This window comes from Chiroxiphia lanceolata, chromosome 1 (assembly GCF_009829145.1).
Source record: "Chiroxiphia lanceolata isolate bChiLan1 chromosome 1, bChiLan1.pri, whole genome shotgun sequence".
NCBI lineage: Eukaryota > Metazoa > Chordata > Aves > Passeriformes > Pipridae > Chiroxiphia > Chiroxiphia lanceolata.
In genome coordinates, this window is record NC_045637.1 from 12474994 (window position 1) to 12501132 (window position 26139).

General features: G+C 41.5%; 1 protein-coding gene across 1 annotated transcript in view; it reads right to left on the reverse strand.

Annotated features, from left to right (window-relative positions):
* The window catches only part of FER1L6 (fer-1 like family member 6), a 72146-nt gene that overhangs the window by 40655 nt on the left and 5352 nt on the right, over positions 1–26139 (reverse strand). The window contains exons 2-13 of the mRNA XM_032691204.1: positions 21748–21830; positions 20340–20466; positions 19668–19722; positions 19441–19572; positions 18730–18792; positions 15009–15087; positions 13417–13573; positions 12175–12361; positions 10388–10580; positions 9024–9373; positions 4486–4594; positions 2652–2832 (exon numbers count right to left, since the gene is read on the reverse strand). Coding sequence (XP_032547095.1) covers positions 2652–2832; positions 4486–4594; positions 9024–9373; positions 10388–10580; positions 12175–12361; positions 13417–13573; positions 15009–15087; positions 18730–18792; positions 19441–19572; positions 19668–19722; positions 20340–20466; positions 21748–21830 — 1716 coding nt within the window. The remainder of the gene's footprint in view (positions 1–2651; positions 2833–4485; positions 4595–9023; positions 9374–10387; positions 10581–12174; positions 12362–13416; positions 13574–15008; positions 15088–18729; positions 18793–19440; positions 19573–19667; positions 19723–20339; positions 20467–21747; positions 21831–26139) is intronic.

A 26139-nucleotide genomic window follows, 5' to 3' on the forward strand; every position in this document is an offset into this window, starting at 1 on the left:
AGTGCTTTCCAGGGTGGGAGAAAAGCCAGGCAAAGAGGCATGCACAGAAGCTCTGGAATACCAATGGTGGGAAGCCACAAGGGAAAAAGGAGTAAATATTAATATCTGATCACCTCTTCAAAAGGAATGGCTCCACACACTGCACAGTGGGAGAGCAACGGCAGCCTCAACACTGTGTTGCTTTTACAAGATGCTCTTTCCAGAAGCAATAGCTTGTGGAGATTGATGTTCCTTGGCAGAAGCTGATCTACACGACCCTGCTTAGTAAAAGTGATACCAAGCTCATAATAACTCAGTGATAAAATGCATCTACCGCTCTCTCTTTTCCCACTTTTGATCTTCGGTCCAAGCTGTCATACTGACTGGTTTGTAAGGCTGCTTTCTTTGAGTGTTCAGCTGCATGAGTGTCCTGTACTGAAAAAATGAGCATGATGACAGCAGAACCAGAGTCTCTGCAGACCTGCCACAAAGCTGGATGTTCTGATTAGAGCTGTGATAGGCACTATGTCAAGTCCAGGTACCCAATAGGCATGTTGTCCTCCATTTATATAAATACTATAACTTTAAGAAACACATTGCTCAGCCATACTGGACTTAATACTAGAGGTCTCACCATTTTCTGTACTAATGGTGGGACAGTGGAGAATTTTTTAATGCCTATGAATGTTTATTAACTGCTTTATGTTCTCAGATACTCTAAGGCATCTCAGATAGAACTGGCCACATGTGTTTGATCACTAAGCCAAGCCCACAGAAACCAAATCCCTCGCCACCCTTGAGCAATAACTCCTAACTTCTACACATCCCTAAGAGGTTTATGTGAGAAGTTTTTCTGTTTAAAAAGATTAATATCTCTTGTACAACTTCATTTTACTGCCCTTTTTGATATCAAAAGATAGACAGAATTTCCCATTTCCTTTCTCCTCAATAAGCTACAGCAAGGTGAGCATTAGCCATTGAATTTGGTGAATAGCACAGCTACCCAGGTCTTGGGCATCATTAATTTTGGTGCTTTTATAAAAGGGAAAAACAATTCAACTATATCCCAGAGCCAGACCATTTTAACCTGAAATTCATAGAGACTGTGAGTTGGATTTACTAAGAAAATTATATAGCCATGAAATAATTCACACAGAAAATTGAACTCTCATGTCTGTTATTCCCACTATAACAATTTTGGGGAACTTTTTCAGTGTTAGCTTATCCGTACTATACATTTTGACATAAATGTGGAAAACTCCTGGCAGTTCCATGTTGTCTGCTTTAGAAGTCTTATTGTTCTGCCTGTTCCTTTTACTAGTTAGTGGTCTTAATCTCCAAAATGGACTCTTCTTACTATATTCCATTGTTCATTTATGATCCTAAAAAGCAGAGTTTATCTAAACTATCGGATATCCCATTAAGTACTTATTAATACTAATACTGGCGAGACCAGTAAGATACCATTATGAGATGATAGTCAAAAAGTCATTAACTGGTAACTATGGCTGGCCAAACTGTTTTAGATAGCACAGGAGGGAATAAAAGATGCAGCATTCTACATAAATTTGAGGAAAAGGGAAATTTAATGAGAGAGAACTTGGTGAGTATTGGTGTGAGCCAAGAAGTAAATATCAGAATTGAAGACTGATTCATTCTTTTACAATGGTTCTTTAAATCTAAATTCTTGTTAAGGGAAAAACTAAAAAGTCCCACAGTCTTTCATTGAGGATAATAGTCCTCCACGTGTATGCAAATCTACAGTTCTGTTAATGAGGAGAGGCAGCTATCCTTCTATCAAACGTTCTTTTTTCTCCCCTTCTCTGCAGAAACAAAATTTTCTACCATGGTATTTTCATTCTTATTTTCTTCCACTATCTCTTATTTAATCCCACTGAGCAACTGATTGCAGGAAAGAATGAAAGTGTTTTTTAAGTTCAGAGATGTCCAGAAATCAAACAGATCCAGGTCGATACTTCCCACCTGGTCCTTGTATCTGTAAACTGCTTGGCCTTCTAAAGAAAGAGGTACCATCTAGTCATGGCAGTCAACAATATGGGGTTCTACCTATCAAAGCAACAAAGAAAATATTTCTTTTTATTAGCACCTTTGAAATTAATTAAAGCTTTATGCTTCTGTTTATAAACAAGGTCATTTAGAACTGTTCTGCGTGTTATCATCCATTGCTCCATTCCTTTTTTCAAGGACTATTTCCTTCTACTTCTGTTCCTACTTGCTATTTAACTATCTGTAATTATTAGCTCTAGAAAGTGTTCTGAGAAGCTGACTTTGTTTCAATATTTTACATGTGATATTCTGCTTCTGGAGTTGGTAACTGGGTGGATGTTACTTGTAATCACAGCGTGGGACCCTAAACCAGGGATGGCACTGGAGAATTTGCATTTTTCTGTAGTTTTCCAATGTACAGTTGGTGTACCACAGCCCTTTTTGAAAGGGTTCAAAAGCCCATGAGGCCAAGATCAAATGAGTATAAAATGGCTCAGAGCCATTCACTTCAGTGGAAATTGAAAATTTACTATTGTGAAAGATGTAATTGAGGATTTGAAAGCCCCAGTTTCACACAAACTGTTTAATACTGCCAGGGCTCATCAATGAGTCCCACAGGAATAAAAAGTAGGAACCAGAGTTCTATATGAAAAACAGATCCTCACCTGTTTCCCCCTGTGACCAGTGGTTTCTCAGGGAGTGTGGTAGATATCAGGGGTACTCCAAGGTCACGAGAAATGTCATCCCCCCCCTCATGCAGAAGACTTTCTTCTGCTTCTTCATCACGTGTCTTCTTCTTCCCTCCAGCTCCTGCTGACACCCCATCAGTAATATTTCCAAAGTTACCTAGAGACATAGCATTACCAGAGATGACTATCTTGGAGGTGGTAAATATGAACGAGGTTTAAAAAAAGACCAGTCATACCAATGGAAAATCTTTGACCCCTCCTATTCATTAGCCGTTCTGGCCACACCACAGTTTATAAAGGTCCTGACAGGTTATCTTGGCGCCAATAACATCAAACTCCAGGACAGTGCTTCCTTACCTGCCCTATGTGATATATCTAGTACATCACATCACATTACTAAGAGATACAATCCTCTGATTGCTGGCTTTTGCTAAAGAAATTCAGAAACAAAAACAACACTGCTGTTGACATTTCTAGTCTCAGGAGCCCTGATATGGGACTGATTTACATAGAAAATGTATGTCTTTACAACATATGGATGATCATTCCAAAGTCTGATCTCAGAAGTGCTAAAACTGATTTTTAGACAAGTAAATTTTGCATACTAGAGTTGCATAGATAGTAATAACAATGCTTTGAGGCCCCAGCTTCAAGCCTAATGCCAGACAACTCTGCTAATGATACAGTCATCTTCCCTGATAGGATTTTGCCTTAAAGGGCAATTATCAGCACTGGGAAAGAGGTGCATCCATCAAACTGATAACTACAGATTTTAAGAGAGACAGGCAGGAAACATTCCCTACAGGAGAAGGACGTGCTGAATCACCCCATAGGACATCCTGATCTGGACTTTTGGTTCAGCCTTTCATGTAAGTAATGTATTAATTTTGACAAGAATCACTATAATTTCTTGCTGAAATATACAAATGAGTTTCTTGTGATTCTTAGCTCTGCTTCCTGCTAAGTTTCAGCAGGAATCAGTATAACTCATTGCTTGCCCTGTTTGTCACAGGCATCTCTCCCTGCACACATGGCCTTACAGTTGAGCACAGTCATGTACACACGCACAAAGACTGGAAGTGCCAGGGTGCTTCTGTGCCCTTAACTCTTTATGGATCTGGTACAGTGATAAACCCCCTCAAGGGAGATGAGATCAATTCAAGCTTCTCTCTCAAGAGAAATTTCTTTTGCTTTGAAAATATCCACTCACTGTTCATGAAAATGTCTTCATTTTCTCTGCTCCTGGGGACAATTTAGCTCCACCATGAGGAGATCCCTCAGGCAGTACAGTCCTGCTTTACACTGGAGGAGGACAAGACTTAACAGGAGGATCTTAGGACAAGCTGTGCATGCATTTTGAGGCTTGCCTGTAAATCACCCCCATGCCACACTCATAGACTCACATGTAGCTCAGTGGGGTTGGCCAAGACAGTTCCCAAGGATCCTCCCCACAAAGAGGGTCCCTCACAGCTGGGGAGTAACTGCAATGGACACCACAGAATGAACTCTGCCCTGAAGTGAATTATCTGAGTTTGGTCTCCCAAGAGATTAAGAGGGTAAATACTGGCTAAGTGATTGTATATAGTGGGTGAGAGGATTTGTATTAATACAGGGCATTTGGGAATAGAGACAGCTAGGAAATAGTATGCCCAGCTTGACTGCTATCTAGAAAAATTATGATCAGGGTTTAACTAAAATGTAAGCTCTACTCTGAAGCTGATTCCTGAGCCCTGAGACACAGCTATTAGTAACACCTATCAACCCCTTGCTCCTAAATCTCCTCTCTGGTTAAAGAGCTTAATATACTTACCAACAGAAACCTCAAAAGTTATTGGTTTGTCCCCAACCTTCCTATCAATCATTGTGGCTTCAAAAAATGTCCCAAAGAGAAGAAATTCCTCAGATTTTTCTTCATAGATCTATTGGAGAAGAAGGAGGAAAATTTGACATTTATTCTACTTCCTACTCTTTTTTGTACAGCACAAAGAAGTCTTTATAAGTCTCAAGCAGTTGTGTTACTATCATAGATCTATCAGTCTGAGGTCGTCAATGAGGCACATTTTGTAGGAAGTAACAGCTCTTGTCTGAGAAATTGATATGTCTGTGTGACTTTGGTCTTGTCAATAGTGTCAAATTATATCATAACTGATTATGTAAAAGCCATTACTCCTCACTTCATACTCTGCCCCAGGATTTGTTACTGTTTAAAGTATTTCAGCATCTTCATGTACTCTTATTCCACTATTCAAACGATACATCTGTGGCAGTTCAAGGGCTGTTTAAGGGCACTCTTTTAGTACAACAGCAACAAGCATTGCAATAGTAAATGCTGCCATCATAATGCATCCAGTTCCACTTTTCCCCTGGATGTCTTTAACCTACTGCCCATGTGTTTGTACTATCAAGACTTTGACCTTGTTCAGAGTCAAGACTTTGACATTTATCTCCCAGTGACACCGGTAAGATACAGAGATTTTTAGTATCCACGTTTAAATGGCAGCCGTATGCCAAAGCCTACTGAAACAAAGCAGTCCATTGTGAGTTTTTTATCCTGTTGTGTTTTAAACCACAGGCCGAAAGGTAGGAGGGTCTCAGTGGTGGGGGGGATGAGCAGTTCTCTGCTCTTTGCCTTTCCTGGCATCACAGCACAGAAACCAGTAACCCAGTAATCTTGTTTTCAGCTTTTGACAGAATTTGGAAGCATGGGAACGAGAGGGTCTCAACACAGCAACACACCCTGGAAAGTGTAATGGCCTTTTGTGAAGTTTTAAGGATCTGCTAGGCTCTGTTTGCACCTATCAGAGACTCAGCATCTGCTTGTCCCTGGCACAGACTCTCATTCAAGGAAGGCCAGCTAACATCTCTGACACTCTTGGGTCAGTAGCAAAGCAAGCTATTAGCCCCGAACCAAGACTAAGTTCAAAGGAGATATATTTTTTTGGTGTGAGTTCTCCCCAAATTTACACCCTGGCTGCCATGATCTTTCGCATGCAAATGCTACTCATTCCACAGCATGGACACCAGCAAACCGAAGCCTACTAGGCAAGATCCTTCTGCAACAGAGTGAGGGGAGAGTAAAATATCAACTGTGCAGGAATATTTGTTTCCCTCACTTTTGCAAAGCAGAAACAGCTCTTGACACAGTCTGTGATTTCTTCATTTTGAAAAACCTCCATTTTACACAGTAAAAGGGCATAGGTCTTCAGTGAAAGGGTTACCAGCATCATATATCAAAGCCAACACCACAAACAGATTGCAGCTGCAGAGTAATTTTATCTTCTCTGACCCTTTTTTATTTCCACCATGAAACTCAGAGCATAGGATGCCTAATAAAGCCAAGGCTCAGAGACTACGACACACACATCTATCTCCCATTGCAAAGAAAAAGAATTGCAAATGTTTGATATCCTCTTTGCTGCTGGAATAGGTCAATAAAATTTTGCTGTGGGGATGGATAATTTGTGCCTGTTGTCTCGGAGGCTCTGTGAGACATTTTTTGCATTATATGTAATGTCTCCAGTTCTTGCTTTTCCTTTCAGAGTGTTATAATACAATTACTGTGTCTACTGTAGCATGAAATATTGCTGAATGTCAAAACCAAAAGAATATCAAGCATCACTGTATCATGTTGTTGCCCTTTACTCATTCTGTATTTGAAACGGAGACACAGTATGCAGAAAAAAATCCTTATTACTACTATTAATGTTTGTTAGTGTTACAGCAGGGTTTGTTCCTCTACCTGGAGTATTTTTTTAGAGCCTAAGACCATAGTGTCTGAGCTATTCACAATAATGTATTTCTTCCATATAAAGGAAAATCTATATGGAAATCATGGCTAGGCTTCGTGAACGAAGATTTGGGGAAGGCTCTACCCATGTTTGTTACAAGCGTGCTGGTGGCTAAAAAGGCTAATATGAGATAGGCACATCCAGTTGCAAAAAGCACAGCAGAAAGACTCCTTAGGTGGTATATTCTGCAAGACATGATTCTTTCTGCGTTGTCTTTTCTCCTCAAGAGTGATCCTGCGTGCGTTCTGAAAAGCATCAGCAGCGTTACAGATGGTGTGTCTCCAGACCTCCCGATTGGAGGCCAAAGTAGACCAGTGATGTTGATCAATATGGCCAAGGCTGAGATGTTGTTTCAGGGAGTCCTTGTATCTTCTCTTCGGGGCTCCTCTCATGCGGCAGCCAGTGGTAAGTTCACCATAGAGCAGGATCTTAGAGAGGCGGTGGTCCTTCATCCTTGAGACGTGTCCTGCCCAATGCAGATGTGTTCTCAGCAACATGGCCTCAATACTTGTGACTGCTGCTTGTTCTAGAACAGATGTATTGGTCACATAATCTGACCAGTGGATGTTTAGGATTGTACAGTGTTCTAAGAGTCGCAGGTGGTGGCGGTAGATGACCCATGATTCAGATCCATATAAGAGAGTAGACAGCACTATGGCTCTGTAAACACTGATCTTCGTACTTTTCTGCAAGTGTTTATTATGCCAAACTCTTTTATGAAGCTTTCCGAAGGCACTATATGCCTTTGCTAACCTGTTGTCTATCTCTCCGTCAATCTTACCGTCCGAGGAGATGAGACTACCTAGGTAATTAAACTGCTGGACTGATTTGAGCTCTGATTCCCCAGTGATGATATGGGAATGATGGAAGACTTCTTACAGTCTTCAGAGAAGAACTGAGGGACAGAGGTAATTTACAACTATATGAGTATATAAAGAAAGACCAGACCACAAGTTCACACAACTGGTTTGCAGTTAACCCATGCCATTTCTCTACAAACACACTCCTTGACCTGCTCCAGCCAGCACTCATGTCAAAGATTCCAGGGCACAGGCCAAGGAAGAACACTTGTCAAGGCTAGGCCTCAAGACCAAAGAACAATTGCTCCTCTCCCATTTACTTGTAGAGATGGAGTTGAAAGACCAAGAATCATATCTAGTAAAGAACACAAGTATCTTGAGCACTGAGCCAAAGTTTTGATCAGTGACATAGAATCATTAAGGTTGGAAAAGAGCTCCAAGATCATCAAGTCCAACCTTCAACTGTAGCAGTTATTATTACAGGAAGGATGCTGAAAGGCATTCTGGGACTTGTAGTTCTCTAGGAGTTCCACACATGCATATTGAAGTGCTCTAATGTCATTAATTGAAAGATCACATGTTACAGTTTGAACATTGTATTTAAGCTGGTGTTCTTTGTAATAAACTTAATTCAGCTACTGCACCAAATGTGAGTAATTGAGTTTGTGCAAGACAGGTGCCACATTCAACCAAACACCACCATGCCCAATCAACCATATCGCAAAACGCCACATCTACTCGGTTTTTGAACATTTCCAGGGATGGTGACTCCACCACTTCCCTGGGAAACCTGTTCCAATGTCTAACCACTCTGAAGACTTTTTTCCTGGTATCCAACCTGAACCTCCCATGGTGGAATGTGATGCCATTTCCCCTTGTCCTATCATTAGTTGCCTCAGAGAAGAGGCCTCACCTCACCACAGCCTCCTTTTGGGTAGTTCTAGTAGATGTACTGAAGTGGGAGGAAAATTGGTTATGAGAATAGTTTTTTCGTATTTATTGGGTAAAAAAAAAAAAGAGCTTGCATGTGCACCAATGCTACTCCCAGACAGTGATGCGATGGAGCAGAGAAGCAAATCTCAGGTACAGGTTCAGCTCCCAAATCCCTGCCACAACTGCACAACCTTCCCAATGCACTGTAGTGCAGATCTTCCCATGATGTAACCCCGTACAACAGGCGAAGTCAAGCAAGTAACATCTGTTAACATTAGTTGAAACTGAACATATAATTTTCATTAAACCTCTCTTAAAGAGATTATCGATCTAATACCACACTGGCAATGCAGAGTTAAAGGAGGAGAGTAAAACAAGCTAGACTGTACCTGTCTCTCTGCATTTGTACAAAATCTATGTCAGTGATTCCCTACTGACTTCAACTGACAATTACCAATTTTCTTGAATGAATGCAGGAAATCAGTACCAGCTGCCCCTGTTGGTTCTCTGTTAATTAGCAGATATTGCATCATATAAGTTTCTGGTGGGGATGTGTGGATACAGCTAGTGCAAAAGGGACAATAGGACAGGAGACCTGAGTTTTAGGGACACCAAGTCCCACTTAAGAATTTTTTGAGTTACAGGTACATATTAATGATCCATTTGTGCTGAACTATTATGGGAAGGTCCCAAGACTATGGAGACATGGAGATGCTGTAGGGAGCAGAAAAAGTAGTATTATATGGCCTGAACCCGAACACACATACCAGTGCCATCCTTGGAAGTTCAGGGACACATGGCAACCAATCTCTTAACATCATACTGACCTCTAAAGGTACATCAAATGGCTCGACTTCCACTTCGGTTGAGTTCATCTTATTTGAAGGAGCAGCTGACTTTCGATCCTCTCCTGCTTTCTCAGTTTTGTCTTTTCCTTTAAGTGCTTTGAAGTCTTTACCTTTGGATGACAACTTGATATCCTTGATAATACTTGAAAACTTTGATTCTCGGGCTCCTCCTGAAAGTATTTCCACAGCAATCTCAATGAAGAGACGTCCCCTGAAGGAAACCCCTTCTCCAAAACCTTCATTAAGCTCCTGGTGGTCATCAATGAGGCTGTGGTTCCGGGGTGAGCCATAGAGATTGATCCAGGCAGGCCCAAAGGTAGGTAAAAACCCTGGAGATAAAGTACCTTTTATGACATTTCTGTTAGCTGTTAGTATGCTTTCCTCACTGTCTGCTCCAAGAAATCTTGCCTCTTGCACACCAAAAGCCAAATGTGGACCCATTTCTGTGCAGTGGGGACCACTTCATATAGAGCACTGTTTTGCCTCTGCCAGTACCCAACCCAGGACTGTGCTGGTATGGAGCTCTTTCTCAGAAGGTGTTTGTACCACACATGCTGGGTCAGGAGGTCTATTGCATCTCTTGAATAAAAGAGCTTGCTTCTATAGACTGAGGGCTGGGACATGAAGGGAGGGTAATGAATGCTTTCTCTCTTACGCTAAAATATTTCCACGTCCATGTCCCTTCTCAACTTATACGAATTTTCCTTTTATTTTCTGATTAGGGACTTGGATACACATTTGAATTAGCGGGTTTAAGGAGTTACTGTGCCTTTGCTGAGCTGTGATAACTGAACATGTTCCACACATGGATCACACAACACAAACACAGTTATAAATGTAGACTCAAACACAGGTGAAAAGACTCCAGGTAGTGAGCCTCACCTCACATAGGTGCAGACAACACATTAGTCCATGGTATTTCCTTGGGCTGTGATAGCACCCAGCTGAGCGTTACCTAAATACTTTGCTTTTACTGGGTAGATAAAAACCACAAGCCTGCTCTGCCTTTGATTTTCAGTGATTTTCAGGTTTTGTATTTATTGCCCAACAGAAACTCACATGAACTATAAACTTACATCAATCATCCTTAATGACTAGAGTAGACTATTGCCACAGTCACAAAGAAGGTGCCAAATTATGCAGCAGCCCTTTAACAAGAAAGACAGTGGCAGACCACCACACAACAAGCACAATGTAAAATGATGTCAAATTAAGCAACAGAAGGTCTCTCAGAACCAACATTTGAGCTCTGGACATTCCTAAAATGGGATTAACCAGTGCCTAGTTTCCATGCAAGTAGATTTTACCTTAGGGGCATTATCCTGGAACATTTTCACCTTTACCTTTGTCACCGTCCTGTTCATTTGATATTTTCTTCAAATCAATGAAGTGTGTGGCTAAAGCCACATCATTCATGCTGCCTTCATCCCAGACCTGGATTTTGACTCTTCGACAGAGTGGAGGGAACATTTCCTTGAAGATAATCTGTTCTTGCCACACTGGATCTGCACAGTTCTTTTGCACTGTTGTCCGGCCCTGAAATGAAAGTCTAGCAAACTTAACCCCAGAGGGGTTGAAGTCTGGAGAATGGCAATGAGTATAGCACAGATTGCACTTAGCAATATCTCCCCAGTAATTTTTAAAGCACAAATGTCCTATCTTGAAAGTACTTTGGCTTTTCTATTAGCTCGTTTATTTTGCCCTCCATATCTAACAGACGACTACGTTATTGCTAAAGAATTCTTACCTGCACATCAGAACCTGGAACAAAATCTAACTCTTCAGGGCCCCTTTGCACAAAATATATCTGTGAAACCAGACTTTGGCATTTCTGCTGCAAACTGCACATCTTCAAATGCCTTTTGAAATATCTGGATAGTGGTGATGTAGCACAGTTTGTCTCATAAAAGATTAAATTCATTAATTCTGCCAGGCTGCATGTACCAATGGGATTACCTTAAATGAGGCAATTTATCTAGCAAAAAATCTAGCCATTTATTTGGCTCACATTTTGGTCAATGCCTATGCTAGAGGTGTAGGTTCCAGAGCTATTCCTCCTAAACTGTAGGAGATGTCAGGGTTGTACCATAATCCACACAGTTGCTGGCTGTGGCAGAACTTCTACTTTCACATTCAGTGGGGAGAACTGAATCAGGAAACCCATGAACACTACCTCTGAAACCATAGTTTATACACCAGTGTGCAAACTCACATCAGTGACTCATTCTTAATGTCTTTTTCAGTCCTCTATTGAACCTGAAGGTTTCATGCATTTGAATGTTTTAACCCACACTAGTTTGAGAAGTAACACTTTGCAATTTGGATTCACAACAAAACATGAAATCAGCACCAAGGGCCTTGTTCTCATGCCTGAAATGTCTGGAAAGGACCGACTGAAGCTGTCCCTAAGGCTTCCTTGCACACAGAAAACATTGCTGGCTTAAAATAATTGCCAGTTTGATTCTTTCCTTATTTACACCAATAATCAAGACTCCCTGACACACGTTTCATGGATGTACCCCAGAGAAACCAAGCCCCTGGACCTCCTCTACACTCCTCTTCCACCAAAGTCAGAAGCTCCTCTCAGCAGTCACACCATGTTTGATGCTGAAGTTGCTCTGGGAGCAGTGAAGCGAGGCAGCACTGAGACAATCTGCTACAATGCTTACTCTACCCAGAGAAAGCTGCAAGGGTCCTGAATTTCAGCACAGTAATTCAGAAATCAATACACAGCTCTAAAATCCAGACTGAACCATCGTTACTGATTTCAGTCTTGCTTCCTTATTTCACTCTAGGGAGATCAGAACACAGCACTTACCTAATACCATGCTGGGTAAATCACTGTCTTGTAACTCGATGTTCTAGTAACAGTGCTACAGAATCCTCTTTCCCCTCCTGCTGCCTGCCTCTAACCTACTGCTGTGAGGCTGATATTAAATCTGCTGGCATTAAGTGTCTCCATTACTGTATTCCTGCATAATTTAAGAACTGAAAAATTTCTGATGACAGAAATATGTGTTTTACTTACTTTATGTAACTATAAGTTAAAGGACATTAGCATAATCACCTGCCTGTAGCACAGCTAATAGGAAAGAAGGCCTACTTTTGTGATCAAGAGGATCCCAATTACCATTTGACCTGCAAACATGACCACCACATAGGGATCCACAAGGTCCTTACTGTCGCCTATGAACGCTTTGGTGACATTGGCCATGATGCTAGAGTTCATCTTTGGAAGTCCTTCTGCTTTGTAAATTCTCACATAAAATCTGGCCCATGGTCTTTCAGATGGAAAGCCTTTGGGGATCAAGAGGTTTCTGAAAGAAAAAACAAGAAGCTGTTTTCTTAAAATTGAAAACCCAGACAATGAAGTGATATTTTTTCCAACAGTACTGTCACCTCAAGTTAGCATGCATCCTGAGAAGACACAAAAAGGTGTATGAATTTGCTTCTGCATCTAAACCAAAAAAATTCTCATTACCATGAGAAAATGATACAGTATTACTTGACAAACTTGCCTGTGTGATATAGAATCAGGTCCAGTTAGATCAGACTGCTCAGAACCTTGTCCAGTAAATTCTGAATATCTTCAAGGACAGAGATTTGCCCCTCTCTCTGGGCCCCTGTTACACATGACCATCTTCATGGTAAAAAAATCTGTTCTGAAATTCCCTTGTTCTAACTTGCATCCAAAGCCTCTCATTCACCTACATACTTCTACTCATTCATCTGAAAAGAGGTCTCTTTGTGCAGGATATCCCTTAGACTGCTTTTCTTAATGCTCAAGAAAACAACATCCACCACCTTCCCCTGTGGACCATTTGCTCCATCTCTCCATCGTCTTGGTGACTCTCCATAGACTTGGTCCAATATGTTAGCAGTGACCAGAAGCATTGCCCCAGTAAAATTTGAAGTATGCTGGTAGCACATTTACCACATTGAACTTCTGTGTTTTACAAGGAGAATGATAATGCACTCGAGTTTATCTAAGGATATGGAAAATATCCACACATACATATCTGATAGTGGAGAAGGAATAATTTTTCCTCATATTTTTTCTTCTTAGTTCACTGTTTTAAGAAATCTTTAATTGGTTTCAGATCAATCTTCTGTCAGAGATAATTTGAAACTTAGCCACAGAACTTGGCCGATTCTATCAGCTGCAGAGGAGTGACCCTAACAAGCCTTTCAATTTAGTTTAGAGAATTGTAAAAACTCTTTTTGAGCACATCAGAACAGCCAGATGTACAATGCTATCCTGCTAGTAATGCTGAGTTAACAAGGAAAGGACAGAAAGGAGGGTAGAGGATACATTGAGGCATCTAGTAAAGAAGAAAGCAGTTTAAAAAAACCCAAGAAACTACTGCAGTACTTTTCAATCTGCTCCTCAGTATCAGCTGTTTTCTGCGTAGCTTGTATTGCGTCACCTTTCCCAGTTACACTGATGTCACACTTCAGGTATCCCTTGGCTCCTGTCCTAATGTCAGCAGGGTCTGTGAGAAGCGCCCACTTGTCACAAAACTGATGACCTGTAAGAAGGACAAGCTTAAACACTCAAATAGAGGATGCAAAACAAATTCAAATATTTTCCTCTTCACTCCCAGAAAGGACACATCAAACAACATTTGTGCTTCCAGGAGGATTGTGCTTGTTTATCAGACACAGCTAGAGGGTCCAAAATGTTGTGTGACAAAAAAGACAAACAAAGGATTGATTCAGAGTTCATTAGAAAAAAAGCCCATTTTCATCTATGTTTACTGAGATTGACTAAAGATCAGTGTAAGGTTGGGTGGTATTTCAGCAGCTGATGATCTCAGAACTCTGCAGCAGCAAAACCCTTTCTGGGAGCTGTGGCCAGGTGTAACACTGGTAGACAGCTAAGAAACAGAGGAAAGAGGGTGGACAGCCACCAGAAGAAGAAGAAGTAGTCAGGACCAGGTTCAGCTCCATCTTTCAAGGGGGAAAATGCACACGACAATTCACCCTCAACAGCCCTTGATGTAGCACTGCTTCAACAACTCCCTTGAGAAAGGTCCTAGCATCCTACATTAAGTCCTTGGACATCACCTTGGGTGTGTACAGGAGTGGGAGGGAGAGACCACAGTGTACCAGGGATATGAGCCCAAGATCAACCCTCAGAAACCACCCTCCTGCTAAAGTGTGAGCAGGAGATACAGGACAGAATTCAGAGACTAACACAGTCTGAGTACAGACATAAGCTGCTCACTTCAGATAGGCCATTTCTCTCTAATGACTGTTACAGGAGCCCTGAAGAAAGGGTAGCTTGAATAACTCCACACTTTTGTCATACCTGTGTGACATGTACAGCAAGTGGCTTAAATGTGTTCTTTCCCAAAGACCAAGAGACCTGGTCCTTGAGTAATTATGGAAGACAGGTACATTTTTTGTGAATGTTTTGGTTGTAAAAACACACCAAAAAAGGGATAGATGATCTTTTCTTAGCTTCAAATTTCAGAAAGCAGTGGACAGCTCTGAAGACGACAAGTCAAGAGGACCCATGGTCACCTCTTTGTCATCTTCACTCTCCTGTTCTTGTCTGCTCCTTCAGTTGTCTCATGCTCTCCTCACTATTCCTTCTACTCTCCATCCTGCTCTCTCTCCCCCCACTCCTTCTACCCCAACACACGTGGCAGAGCTTTGGATGCTCTACAGCAAATGAATGGAGTTGGGTTTTGTAGAACTGCCCACTGATCACTTAAAGAAAAGCCATTCTTGATAAGTGCTTCCCACCAGTGAGCAGGTTGACAAGGTGTTTTCAGTGTTGAACTTTTCCCCAACAGTTTGGCTGCTATCCAAATACGAATACAACACTTCCAAAAACTTTTAAGTCTATCCCTCAGCATAAATCACAAGCACCTAAGCAGAAAAGCAGCACATCTCCCTCTCCTTCCCTGCTTCACATCTCATTTAACAGACAAAATGGGCAGAAGATGCATGACTTACCCGGTTGACTGTACACTGTCCCCAGATCTACTTTAAAGGAGCCTATCAGCACACTCCCAATCAATTTGTTGTGCATAACCTGTTAAAAAGGTTAAAGAAGGGTTAAAGAATGTCACTACCTCTCTTCCCAGTCAACATAAGAAAGAGCAATCAAGACAAAGATCACATTTGGTTCAGAGGTAATAAGCAGCAACATCCAGCACCACCCAAAACTGGGGATGCATAGCCACAGAAGATACAGCAAGCATTTGAAATGTGTTCCCTACCCAATATTGTGACAATTTAGAAAACAATACAGTGACATCTCAGCAGAATCACACAGATTCATCCCAGGTCCTAGGATTATATAAAGCAGCAATTAGATGGATGTATCTTCAGAGCAGATGCACTTATAGTACTTATTCTGGCAGTTTTAAATAAATCATAATGAACGTAAACACACGGGGCAAAACTGGTTTCACTGAAGAAATTTTATCACCTTCTGTTATAGCTGAATTGCTGTAAGAACTGAATACACTCAGAGGACAAAGAATTGAAGTGTTTCTTTGCAACATTTCAATGTGCACATAAACCAAGAGACTCAATTCTGATTTACCCCCTACAATACTAACGAAATCAGAGGAGTAATATAGATGTAAATGAGATGGCAAGCAGGCCCCAGCAAGTCTGTCTCCTTAGTCTTCATCCCAAGTAATGAATTTAATTTAATTTAATTCAAATTTAATTAATATTTTTCAATTACCATGATTCCCAGATCTATTTATTTCCTTGTCTGGTTTTCAAATACTTGTATGTGGCTCACTTCACAGATAAGGCAGAGGCTAGAACTGTATTTCTCAAAAAATGTATCTCACCTGTTTTCAGAATAGCTTAAAAGGTTGAAATCTATTTCTTGGCTGTGGAAAAGCCTCTGAAAGCAGGATGAATTTTCTGGAACACCTTGACCAAATTGCAAAGAGAAACCAAGCCTATTAAAGTCCACAAAAGCTAACTCTAAACACTGGAAGTAAACAACTAAGCCTCTGACAGCATGTCAGGAATCTGGAAGATCTCATACCCTTTCTTTGGACCTACACTTCCTGGATTGGGATACAAGACTTCAGCAATTTTGCACTGGATTTGTAATGTGACTTTATTTTGAGTATTTCTCAAACGCAGGAGGCATACATTTCAAAGTAAAGATCACTGATACTTTCCTCAAGACTCACCAGAAAATTCAGGTTTCTAGTTGCAATATAATGTCATTCTCTGTTAAGGGCCTGGGGCCACTATGCCTCTGTGATTTAGGGAACACACTCAGTTGTCCTTGGTAATTCCTCACTTCCGGCAGTATTTCAGTACTAATTAGCAGGTGCTGACAAATTGAAAGTCTCATTTTCCTCTCAAATGCAGGATTTGGATACAGCTACACTAACTGCTGAACTGATGGACAAAGGCACTAATCTCTTTTGTTTTCCTTGAGCTTCATATGCAGATAAATTCATTTGTACAGATTAAGCAAATTCAGTGCATGAATGCTGGTAATGGAGGCTGCCAACCTTTCTTTCTCCTTAAGTGAGATTCATGCTAAGCAAGTGCTGTGAAACTTTCCATCCCTCAGGGTTTCCTTCACTCCCAGCACACACATTTCCTCTGTTTGTTTCTATTCCCCTGAGAGATTGCATTCTCCAAAACTCTGTTGCAAGGTAATGAATCTCTGTTTTCAGTACCATACATAAGCACTGCACTGGGTTAGTTTGTTGTTGTTTGTGGGGTTTTTTTAAAAGTCATTCTTATCTAGAGGACCTTTGATTTCTTAGTGTTGCACCTTCATCAGGCATAAATCAAATAAGTTTGCTGAGCCTGATGAAATCATGCAGATATACAGCAGATAAAGGTGACACATTTTCCCACATCCCCAACACACTCAGAAAGATGGCACTCTCCCCTCCATCACTGGATATGTGGAATCTTTATCAAAAGAATGTGAGATTGGAAAGACTGGCCATATCTTGGAGAAAAATAACTACACGTCCCCCAGCAGCAGCAGCAGCACACAAGAGTTGATGCCTTGGCACTGTGCTGATACAAACCATGTCAGAAACACATATAGGGGCCATACATTGGGATGTGAGTTATAGCAGCAAGGAGACATCTGCTCCCATGCAAAATGGGAGTCATTTTCAGTCTGTAGTAAATTCTGTCCTCAGAGATAAGAGGAGATCACGTCTGTAGATACCTCCTGTATGAACTTCATATATGTGAGCTGTGCATGTGATACAGGGGATTTCAAGTGAGCCTTAGGATTCAGACTGACAATTTACTACCAGCATTGAAAACCTAGTTGCCCAGCTTGCCATGTGTAAATGAACACTTTTTATTCTGTAGGAAAAAGTCACTCTATTAGCAGCCCAGAAAAGCAAGTATAAGATGTGCCCTATACGTCCTGACCACCGCTTGTCTCTGTTAAGCACAATCAGCAGAAACCCTTTCCTGGTGTACAGTTTTGAAATGGACAAAGCATTTCAGAGAAAAAGAACCTTTCCTCAAGCAACAACTCACTATTTATTTGCAGAGAAATATCTGGTAAAGTGGATGGACTTTTGGGAAAAAAAAAAAAAACCAAACAAAAAAAACCCAAAAAAACAGTTCATGAAGGGCATAGCCTGTGGTATTTCTAAATAGTACAAATACAGCATTGTCCAGAGTCTAGTGAGATCTTTAATTCCTCAGAAACCTTGCTAAATGTGGTGATGAGTCTCAGACAAGATAATTAACATGGCTCCATAGACTTGGACTCCCAAATGCATGTCATTATCTAATGCCCCAAGTCCAAAAGCATATGTGTCTTCCAGCAGGACTGTTCTGAGATATCACAGACTCATAAAATCATTAAGGTTGGAAAATACCTTTAAGATCATCAAGTCCAACTGTTAACCCAGCACTGCCAGGTTCACCACTAAACCATGTCCCCAAGTGCCACATCTACACATCTTTTGAATACCTGGTGACTCAACCAGTTTCCTGGGCAGCCTGTTCCAGAGCCTGACCACCCTTTCAGTGAATATTTTTTTTCTAATATCCTCCTCTGGCAACACTTGAGGCCATTTCCTCTTGTCCTATCACTTATTACTCTGGAGAAAAGACCAACTCCCACCTGCCTATAACCTCCTTTCAGGTAATAGTAGAGAGCAATAAGGTCCCTCCACAGCTTCGCTGGAACCTTACTTGCAGTGAGCAGTGGAAGCAGCACTGAACATGCTGACAGCAACCAGCCACTGGCACTCCCAGACAGCCCAAGAGCCACTGCTGAGGATAAAGTACCTGGACTACTTTAGTTAGAAACAATTGTACTTGAGGAATTGAGATAAGCCAGACATTTCAACTCAGTCATCTTAATCAAGTGGCAGCTTGAAATTTAAAGGCATGATGACCGTGCTGACAAAAGTGAGCTAATCTGAATTTTCTCATTCTATCTTGTCAATTGTCAAGCCAGCAATGAGTGTCCCTGAAAAGGCAGACTAAATCTTCCTTTAGGGTTATGTTTCTTCAAATCACTGCCAGCTGCTTCTCCTCTTTTTCCTCTCCTCTATCCTTTTTCTTTCCCACACTACATGCTGACTTTATAGCACTCTTGGTACCTAAAATTGTCTTTTTAATTACATTATGAATCATTTAGAGCCAAAGTTACACAAATGACAATGACCTTTACGTACTGTGCTAAGCTTTCCCAGGTACTTACAGAGATGTTGATTATTTTGTCGAACAGCAACACTTGTGGTCCAACGAAATCAAACACAAAGTACTGTGGGAAAAGGTGACAGCAGATCAGAATCATCCTTGTGATGGCAGCCAGTGCAGTCAGCCGAATGGTTCAACTTTTTGGGTTGCCACACAGAGTCCTGGTGAGACACTGAGGGTGCTGGGGAGGCACTGGTGGACACAGCAAAACCCATTCCTTGCCCCCAGCTCGTGTCAGCTGTGGCCCAGACTAGAGGGTATTGTCAAAGGGGCAGGAGGCACAAGGAAACCCAAAGGACCTGTTGGTTTCTGGGGTTGTTTCGGTCTTGTTTGTCACCAGCTGGAACAAGCATATGTTAAGGAAAGGCTGAAACAGTGAAATAATAGGAAGGGAAATGGGAGGGAGGGGGCAGGGTGAGCAGCACTATAGACCATGCTTCCAAGTACATAATTTGAAAAACTGCAACAGCAGTGGGAGTTGAGCAGAATTAATTGGAGAGGGTGGGGAACAGGATGGATAGAGTTTGAGAAGAGAAAGAGCAAACAGAACTAAACCGAACAGAGCTGTTGCTGGTGCTTGACCCCCTGGACCGACCTCCCATTTCAGACATGCAGGTTCTGCAAACTTAATTCATCCCCTTTTGGGCTACGAAATAATAGAGTACACCCAGAGCCACTGAAGAAAATGTCTTCTTTAAGGGAAAGCACCTACCTCATTGTAGAAAGGGGCATTTGTGCCTTCCTTTACTGTTGTTTGCTTTTTCTCATCACCTATCTCAATGATCACCACAGGATCGATGTTCTCACCCACCAGCTGCCTGGCCTCGATGATGGTGATGGCAATCTGTGGGGCACAAGGATACCAGGCACATTCCTGGGCTCAGGTCCAGTCTGCCTGAGGAATTCAGAGGCACTTAAGGGCCATCACTCCCTGCTCACCTGATAGTTCTGGGCTTTCAGCTCCTCTTCGTGAATTCTAGTCACCAGCTTTGCCCTGTTTAAATGACAAAACAGGTCATTAGGCATTTCTAGGCAAGAGCTGGTACTTGGACACATGTTGGAAAGACTTCTCAACACTAAGCTAGTATTGTTTATGGTAGGTAGCTTTCTTGTGAACTGTTAGGCTTGATTTCGGCAGCAGAGACCACCTTTGATCTCATATACTTGTTAATAGGGAAACGTTTGGCATCCACACAAACCAGTGCAGCTACCTGTCATGCATGGGAATCATTTCACTTGCTGATCCCCTCAAACCTGACTCCATTCCTCCCCTGAATGAAAAAAATAACTGCACAAGCTCTTCAGTATAGAGATTGCTGTTCCCTCTGGTTTGTTTTCTTTAGCAAAGTTCATTAACACAGTTGAGGCACTCACAGGATCCATTTCAATCTCTCCCTGCACTGGATAGCATCTGTCGATATCTTTGAGCTGACAATACTTTGCTGACAAGTACATCCCACTCTGTCATGTGGGAGAGCAGGAGTAAAGGGATCACTGCCATCAGTAAATGGATTATCTGTCAAAAGATGTATTGTTCTAGGGCAATGCCATTCCCAAGAAGGATGGAAAAGGTGTTTTGCGGAATATTAGATAAGATACATGAAAGAGCACCTTTTCCTCTTTGGGCTTAGGGATCCAAAAACATCAGACAGAGCATTGCTGTTCACTGGGTCTTCCTCTCCCTCTTCTCTTCTTCCAAGGTTGTCATGGAGAAGAACTGCACTTTCATCATGATCACCTGATGAAGAAAACAAACAAGAAAGTAAAACTCACATCTGATTTCTTCTAGCAAAAAGGTCACGTGAAGCAGAGCAGTGGATTTATCAGCATGAACTGAATATTTTATTTTTGGGGGGGGGTGTCCCAGTTAGAGATAAGTAGTGGTTTGTATTGAGCAGCACTGATTGCAGTAGCAGCTCCCCTCCTCTGCAAAGCACCAGGCAGGTACAGACAGACACAACTTTGCTTCTGTTGCAAGGCAGGCAGGAACAAGCCAGCTCCCCGAAGGTTCCTCCCCCAGCAATCTCATATAACATTTACGCTCCCCAGCTGTCCTCTGGCTCTTGTCCAGCCTTCCTAGAACAGAGGGAAGGTGAAATTGTCTCTGTATCTGTGTAGGCATAGCCTGGTTTTCAGGCTATGAGGAAAAGTCCGTAGTTTTCCACCTGTAGCACCAAGTTCCCATGACTGCCCTCCCTACCCTATTTGCCCTAGAGTACATTGTTTGATTATGGGCTTGCAGTAGCCTCTATTGTTTGCTCTGAGGCTAAAGCAGATAAACCTTCTCCCCAGCTGGGAAGAATGCCTTGTAATTAGTAAGAAAATGACTTTTAGTTTTCTCTACTCCAGCAACCCAGACCCCTTGCTCTAAGGACCAGAGGATAAGCTTTATAAAAGTATTGTCCTTTAGCTTAATAATGCTTATGGTATAAAACAAGCATTCCTGTTTCTGCCCAAGCACCAGTCAAGACACATGTGACTGGTTTATTACAACACTGTACTTCAAAGGCTGCAAAAATAGTTCATGAGACTACAAAAATAAAACTATAGAAGGTGAAGATTTTATTGTTGCCAAACTACAGATTCTGGTGAATTGGTGGTGATAGGAGAGAAATGACAATGGTAGGATGTGCAGGGGAACGTATCCGTAGTTTGGAAACCAAACTTTCTTAAGGGAAAGAAACAGGAGAATTTGTGCATCTTATGCACAAATTAAAATAAAATAAAATAAAATAAAATAAAATAAAATAAAATAACTGCTGTACATTTAAGAGGAGAATTGCTACTAAGTAAAGTTCACGGCTTTATTGGGTCAGCCCATCCAGCCATCGTGGCCTACACAGTTTTCTAAAAGAAGAAGAACTTCTGGAGGAATTACACACCTGTAATGACTTATCTATCTCTAGAGTAGAAAAAAAATACTTTCAAAAATATCTCTCTAACGTAAAAGTCAGACAGACAGTTTTATTTTACTCCCACCTGCTCTTCCCAGTTGCAATATTGATTTATGAGGCCTTACCCAGTGCATCTTTGTTTGTAATAGTCAACCCTTTCTCGCCTTTTCTCTTCTTCTTCAGCTTCATGCCACCAAACAGCCCCTTTCTGAAAAAGTAAAGAAAATTGATCAGTGAAGTCTCTTCAAGGCCTTTTCTGTGCTGGACTCTAATTTAACTCAAGGAGGTGTTAAGAGGAAGTTTTGATTCCCAAGGAAGATCATTATATTCTGAATTTCCTTTTATTGGGAGCAAACAAGAGAAAGCTCTGATTTTATGCTTCATCTAATTTTGTTTATTTTTAAAATTTGCCCATGTACAGGCAAAAATAATGAGAGAAGAGCTGAAACTTCTGACTGAAGAAAGGCAACAAGATGCAAAGAAAGTAAATCAAAGATAAGTTTCCGATCTACTGACTTCCCACACATGTAGTTGTTATGCCTGTGACAAGACCAGAGATAAAAGACAAATTACAGGATCCAGATCAAAAGCACTTTTCCACTGAATTAAGATAAACATAAATGTATTTGTGTAAATTCCTTGGTGATGACACCCATGCTATCAGTGGCTCATACACCACAACAGCTTTGCCTTTTATTTAGTTAGTTCTCACTCCCTTTCAGCAGTAAAGGCATGAACAGGCCTGGACAAGTGTTTCTCTTCAAGCTTTTTTAGAGAAATGCTTCTCTCCAGCATCAACACCAGCTATCACTGTGTGGGGCATATCTGCCTCCTTCCTGTACTGCATTTGGGAATCAAACCATCTTAAAACCAATCATGCCAGTTAAAAATTGGTGAGGTCCTTTTTCAGATCATGCCTGGCTAAAGTGGCTCTGTAGCCTCATTAGGTCTTCCATATTCCTTGTCTTCAGCTCAGTTTTAGCCACAAATCCCTGCCAGGAGCCTACCACAGTCATCCAGGAATGCGATGTGTTCACAGGGTGAGACGCAGGCAGGGAAGCATGGCCTCAGCTAGTTGCCATGAGAGGTAAACAATGGCAAGACATTCAGCAGAGACTCATGGTGCAGTTCTACTTCTTGGGAAACTGATGGCAAACCCTTCATGGCCCCGAGATGGGAGGCAGTACAGCTGCCAAGCTAAGCACCTAAAGCACCTCTCCCAGCATCAGCACGGGGCCAGGCTGGCTATTTAGAGGTCTCTGCTGGTTGTCCTTTTCCTATTTTACTCTTCTATTGGTCCTGCAGCTCTTTAGTGAATAGAAGAAGTAGGGAGAACAGGAGGTGAAATGAAATATCCCTACAAACATCACACACTATTTTCCTCTCAACAAAGATCCACCAGTCCCCCCTTGGTTGCCAGCCAGCCTCATCCCACAAAACTCTTTGTTTGTCCCATGTCAGGCTCCAGGAGCACTGGTCCTGCAACAGGACATCAATGCTGTTCTGATACTTTACAAGCACAGAATGAAGTATGACTACAAGACTAAGAACTTCAAGTCTCCAATTCACACCTGATCTACTGCTCCAGCTTCTGCTCTGCCATACCCTACGGCCAAGGAAGGAGCTGATACACTGACAGAGAAGAAAAGCCGTGGGAAAAAGACGGGACTTCTTCCCCTTGCCCCTGAGCCCAGCTCAGCACAGCATCCATTCTTAGCAACATGGAAAAGAAACACCATTTTCTGCAATAAAGCTGTGCCCAGAGAGCTCCTTTCAACAGAAGATTTTGGAGGAGAGACGGGAAGATGCCAGCTGTTCTGTAACTGCCTCCCTGAGAGATTAAAGAAGGCAATTTAGCACAGTTATCCTTACACATTGGAAAAGTTTATCTTCATTGTTTTCTTATCTTTTCATCCTTTTTCAAAGTGTGTGTTTTCAAGGCATATGATTCATCATTCAAGAGGGAGTTGGGGTGTGGAAATCAAATCTCTGAGCACTGGAGCATGCAGTTCAAGCTTTCCAGGTCTTTAAATGTTTTTGGAAACTTGAATCAGTATTTAAAAATAACCCCTAGAGTCTGCACATGTCTTTTTACCAATCAAGGCCTGGTAAAGTAGCCACAGTAACACAGGAAACATACACGAAAGTTCTTCTTAATGGTAAACTGGACTGTGGTTGGAATAGAAGTGGGAAGTAATGGAACCTTGGCTTTGAATGTCTCAACTAAAATAAAAAAATAAAAATGGGATAAGAAATCAATAGAACCAGACTGACCCCAAAAGAGTATTTTCATTAAATAAAAGCCTGTGGACTTAAAATTTTGAATTAACCAGACCAATCTGAATTATATTCAGAAATCCAAAGTCATTGCAAATTATTCATCTAGCTTTATTTGATGGTGAAAATGTAAATCCCATTGTTGCAGATTTTACCTGCTTGCTGAAACCAATATAGTTCAGATTTTGTATTACATAGTAGTGAAATATGTGGCTCAGTTTGCAGGCAATTTGGTCTTTTTTCATTTTGAAATGTCAAGAAAAACATTTCAGCATATCTGAAACATTTAATTTTGAAATGTTAAAATTACATGGCTTTATATTTTGAAAATATACTTCTTTACACCTCATTTTGAGAGCTGAACAATCACTGAATCCCACACAAATTTGTGAGCAGTGGTGCATTTCAACTCACTTAGGACTTCACTTTTATTAGTACATTGCTCTGTACTATTATCCCAATTATTGGTTCCATTGGTTCAAGAGGAGCTCTCTGTGGTCATGATTTCATACTACAGTTCTTCCAAGGAAATAAACATGCTGCATATTCCAGATGGAGATACCACCTATGCTGCTTGAGAATTTTGTGCTATTAACTCTACTGGCAAACAAACCAGGGACTGAGAGTCAAACATAGAGGATTTAGTAAAATGGCAGCATTTTTGGCCAGAAGCATGCAGTGACAAATGTTCAGCACATTTTTTTTTCACTGTCATCAGAGAACTTGTTTGCCTAAATTGCTGTAGGCATAAAAACTTTCCTGGGGAAGCACACAGTCCAACTAGCCAAAACAAGCAGGCACCTACCAACTGAATACACCTGATAACAACCAGTGCTCAAACATCTGAAATCACCTGCAAACTCAAGGTGCATTTGGCTATGGAGGAAAAGATATTGCAAACTGAAAAGAGAAGCTGATAATGTTTAAAAATTGTATTCAGAGTAAGCAAATTAAGTTTACTGGCCAGGCCCAAGAGAAATGTCAGCAATGCCAGGCACAATAGCAGAAAACGCACAACTTCTGTGTGCCAAAGAATGCCAGAATCTGACCAGTATGAGTGGAAATGTAGTACCCAGACAAAACATGGCTTAAGTAAAGCAACAGTCAGAGGATGACTGGAGGAAATGGCCATTAATAAAGCCTGATGTGGAAACTGGGCTGTCTTCCGTGATTCTTATGTTTATATAACACTGAAACTGCTTAAAGACAGAACTGTAGAGGGTGCCACAGGGTGACAGATAGAGAAACAGCCAAGTTCACCATAACTAAGTGGTGCCAATCTAGGAAGTAGACTGTATTTCAGTCTCAGGTTTTTGGTCTGTCAGAAGTTTGGGCACAGGAGGGCATCAGGAGGCACCTGAGCTCTTCTGCACCCCTGGACCAAGGGCAGCTGTGACCATGAAGAGAAGTGTCCCTCAACAGCACCAGAGAGGCAGCAAGCACAAGTCACCTGCAAGGCTCAGCTATGGGAAAGAAGAGTATGGGTTTGTTTGCCAAGATGGCAAGGCAGCATTCACTATGCATGGGATTTGCCAGAGAGGGTCTAAGCTAAGTAAATTAAGTTTTCAGGGAACTGAAGGTATCAGTCCTTCACAACAGAGAGGCTCCATCACTTTGATATGTAAACTGCTTTTCATCCAGTGTCAGTGTATACACTCTACTATTGTACACATGGGTGACAGCCACGTTCTTAATAAAACCATTTAGGCCTCTTAAAAATGGTCTGTGGATACCCTTTTTGTGATAGACATTTTGTTCTCTTGGAAGGAAGAAAAAAAGTAATCTTTCCTCAAACTTCCACAAACTTTTTCTCTTCACTGCATCTTCAACATAGATTCAATCAACTGCTGAAAACTCAAAAATTACTCCATCCCCTCTGCCCAAAATGGTATAAATTTTAACAAGCGAAGGTTTCAGTCTTCTGTGCAGTTTCACCAGATTTGATAATGTCCATAAAGTTATTCCTGCCCATCTCTATCCCTAAGCCAGACATAAAACTGTGTGCCACTTCTAAGTAAACCCTAAAAATGTGACGAAGTGTCTCCCATGTTCCCCACAGCACATCCTGGCTACTGGTGAGGCACAAACGTGGCACTACAAGAGCCTCGGAAATCAGGAGGGACTTGGGGTGTAGAAGTCATTCACCCATCATGGACCCATGGTGAGGGTGGAGACTGTTAGTGTTGTGATAGTACTGGCAAACTCAACAGCCCCCATATGCTACATGATGCAGGAATACA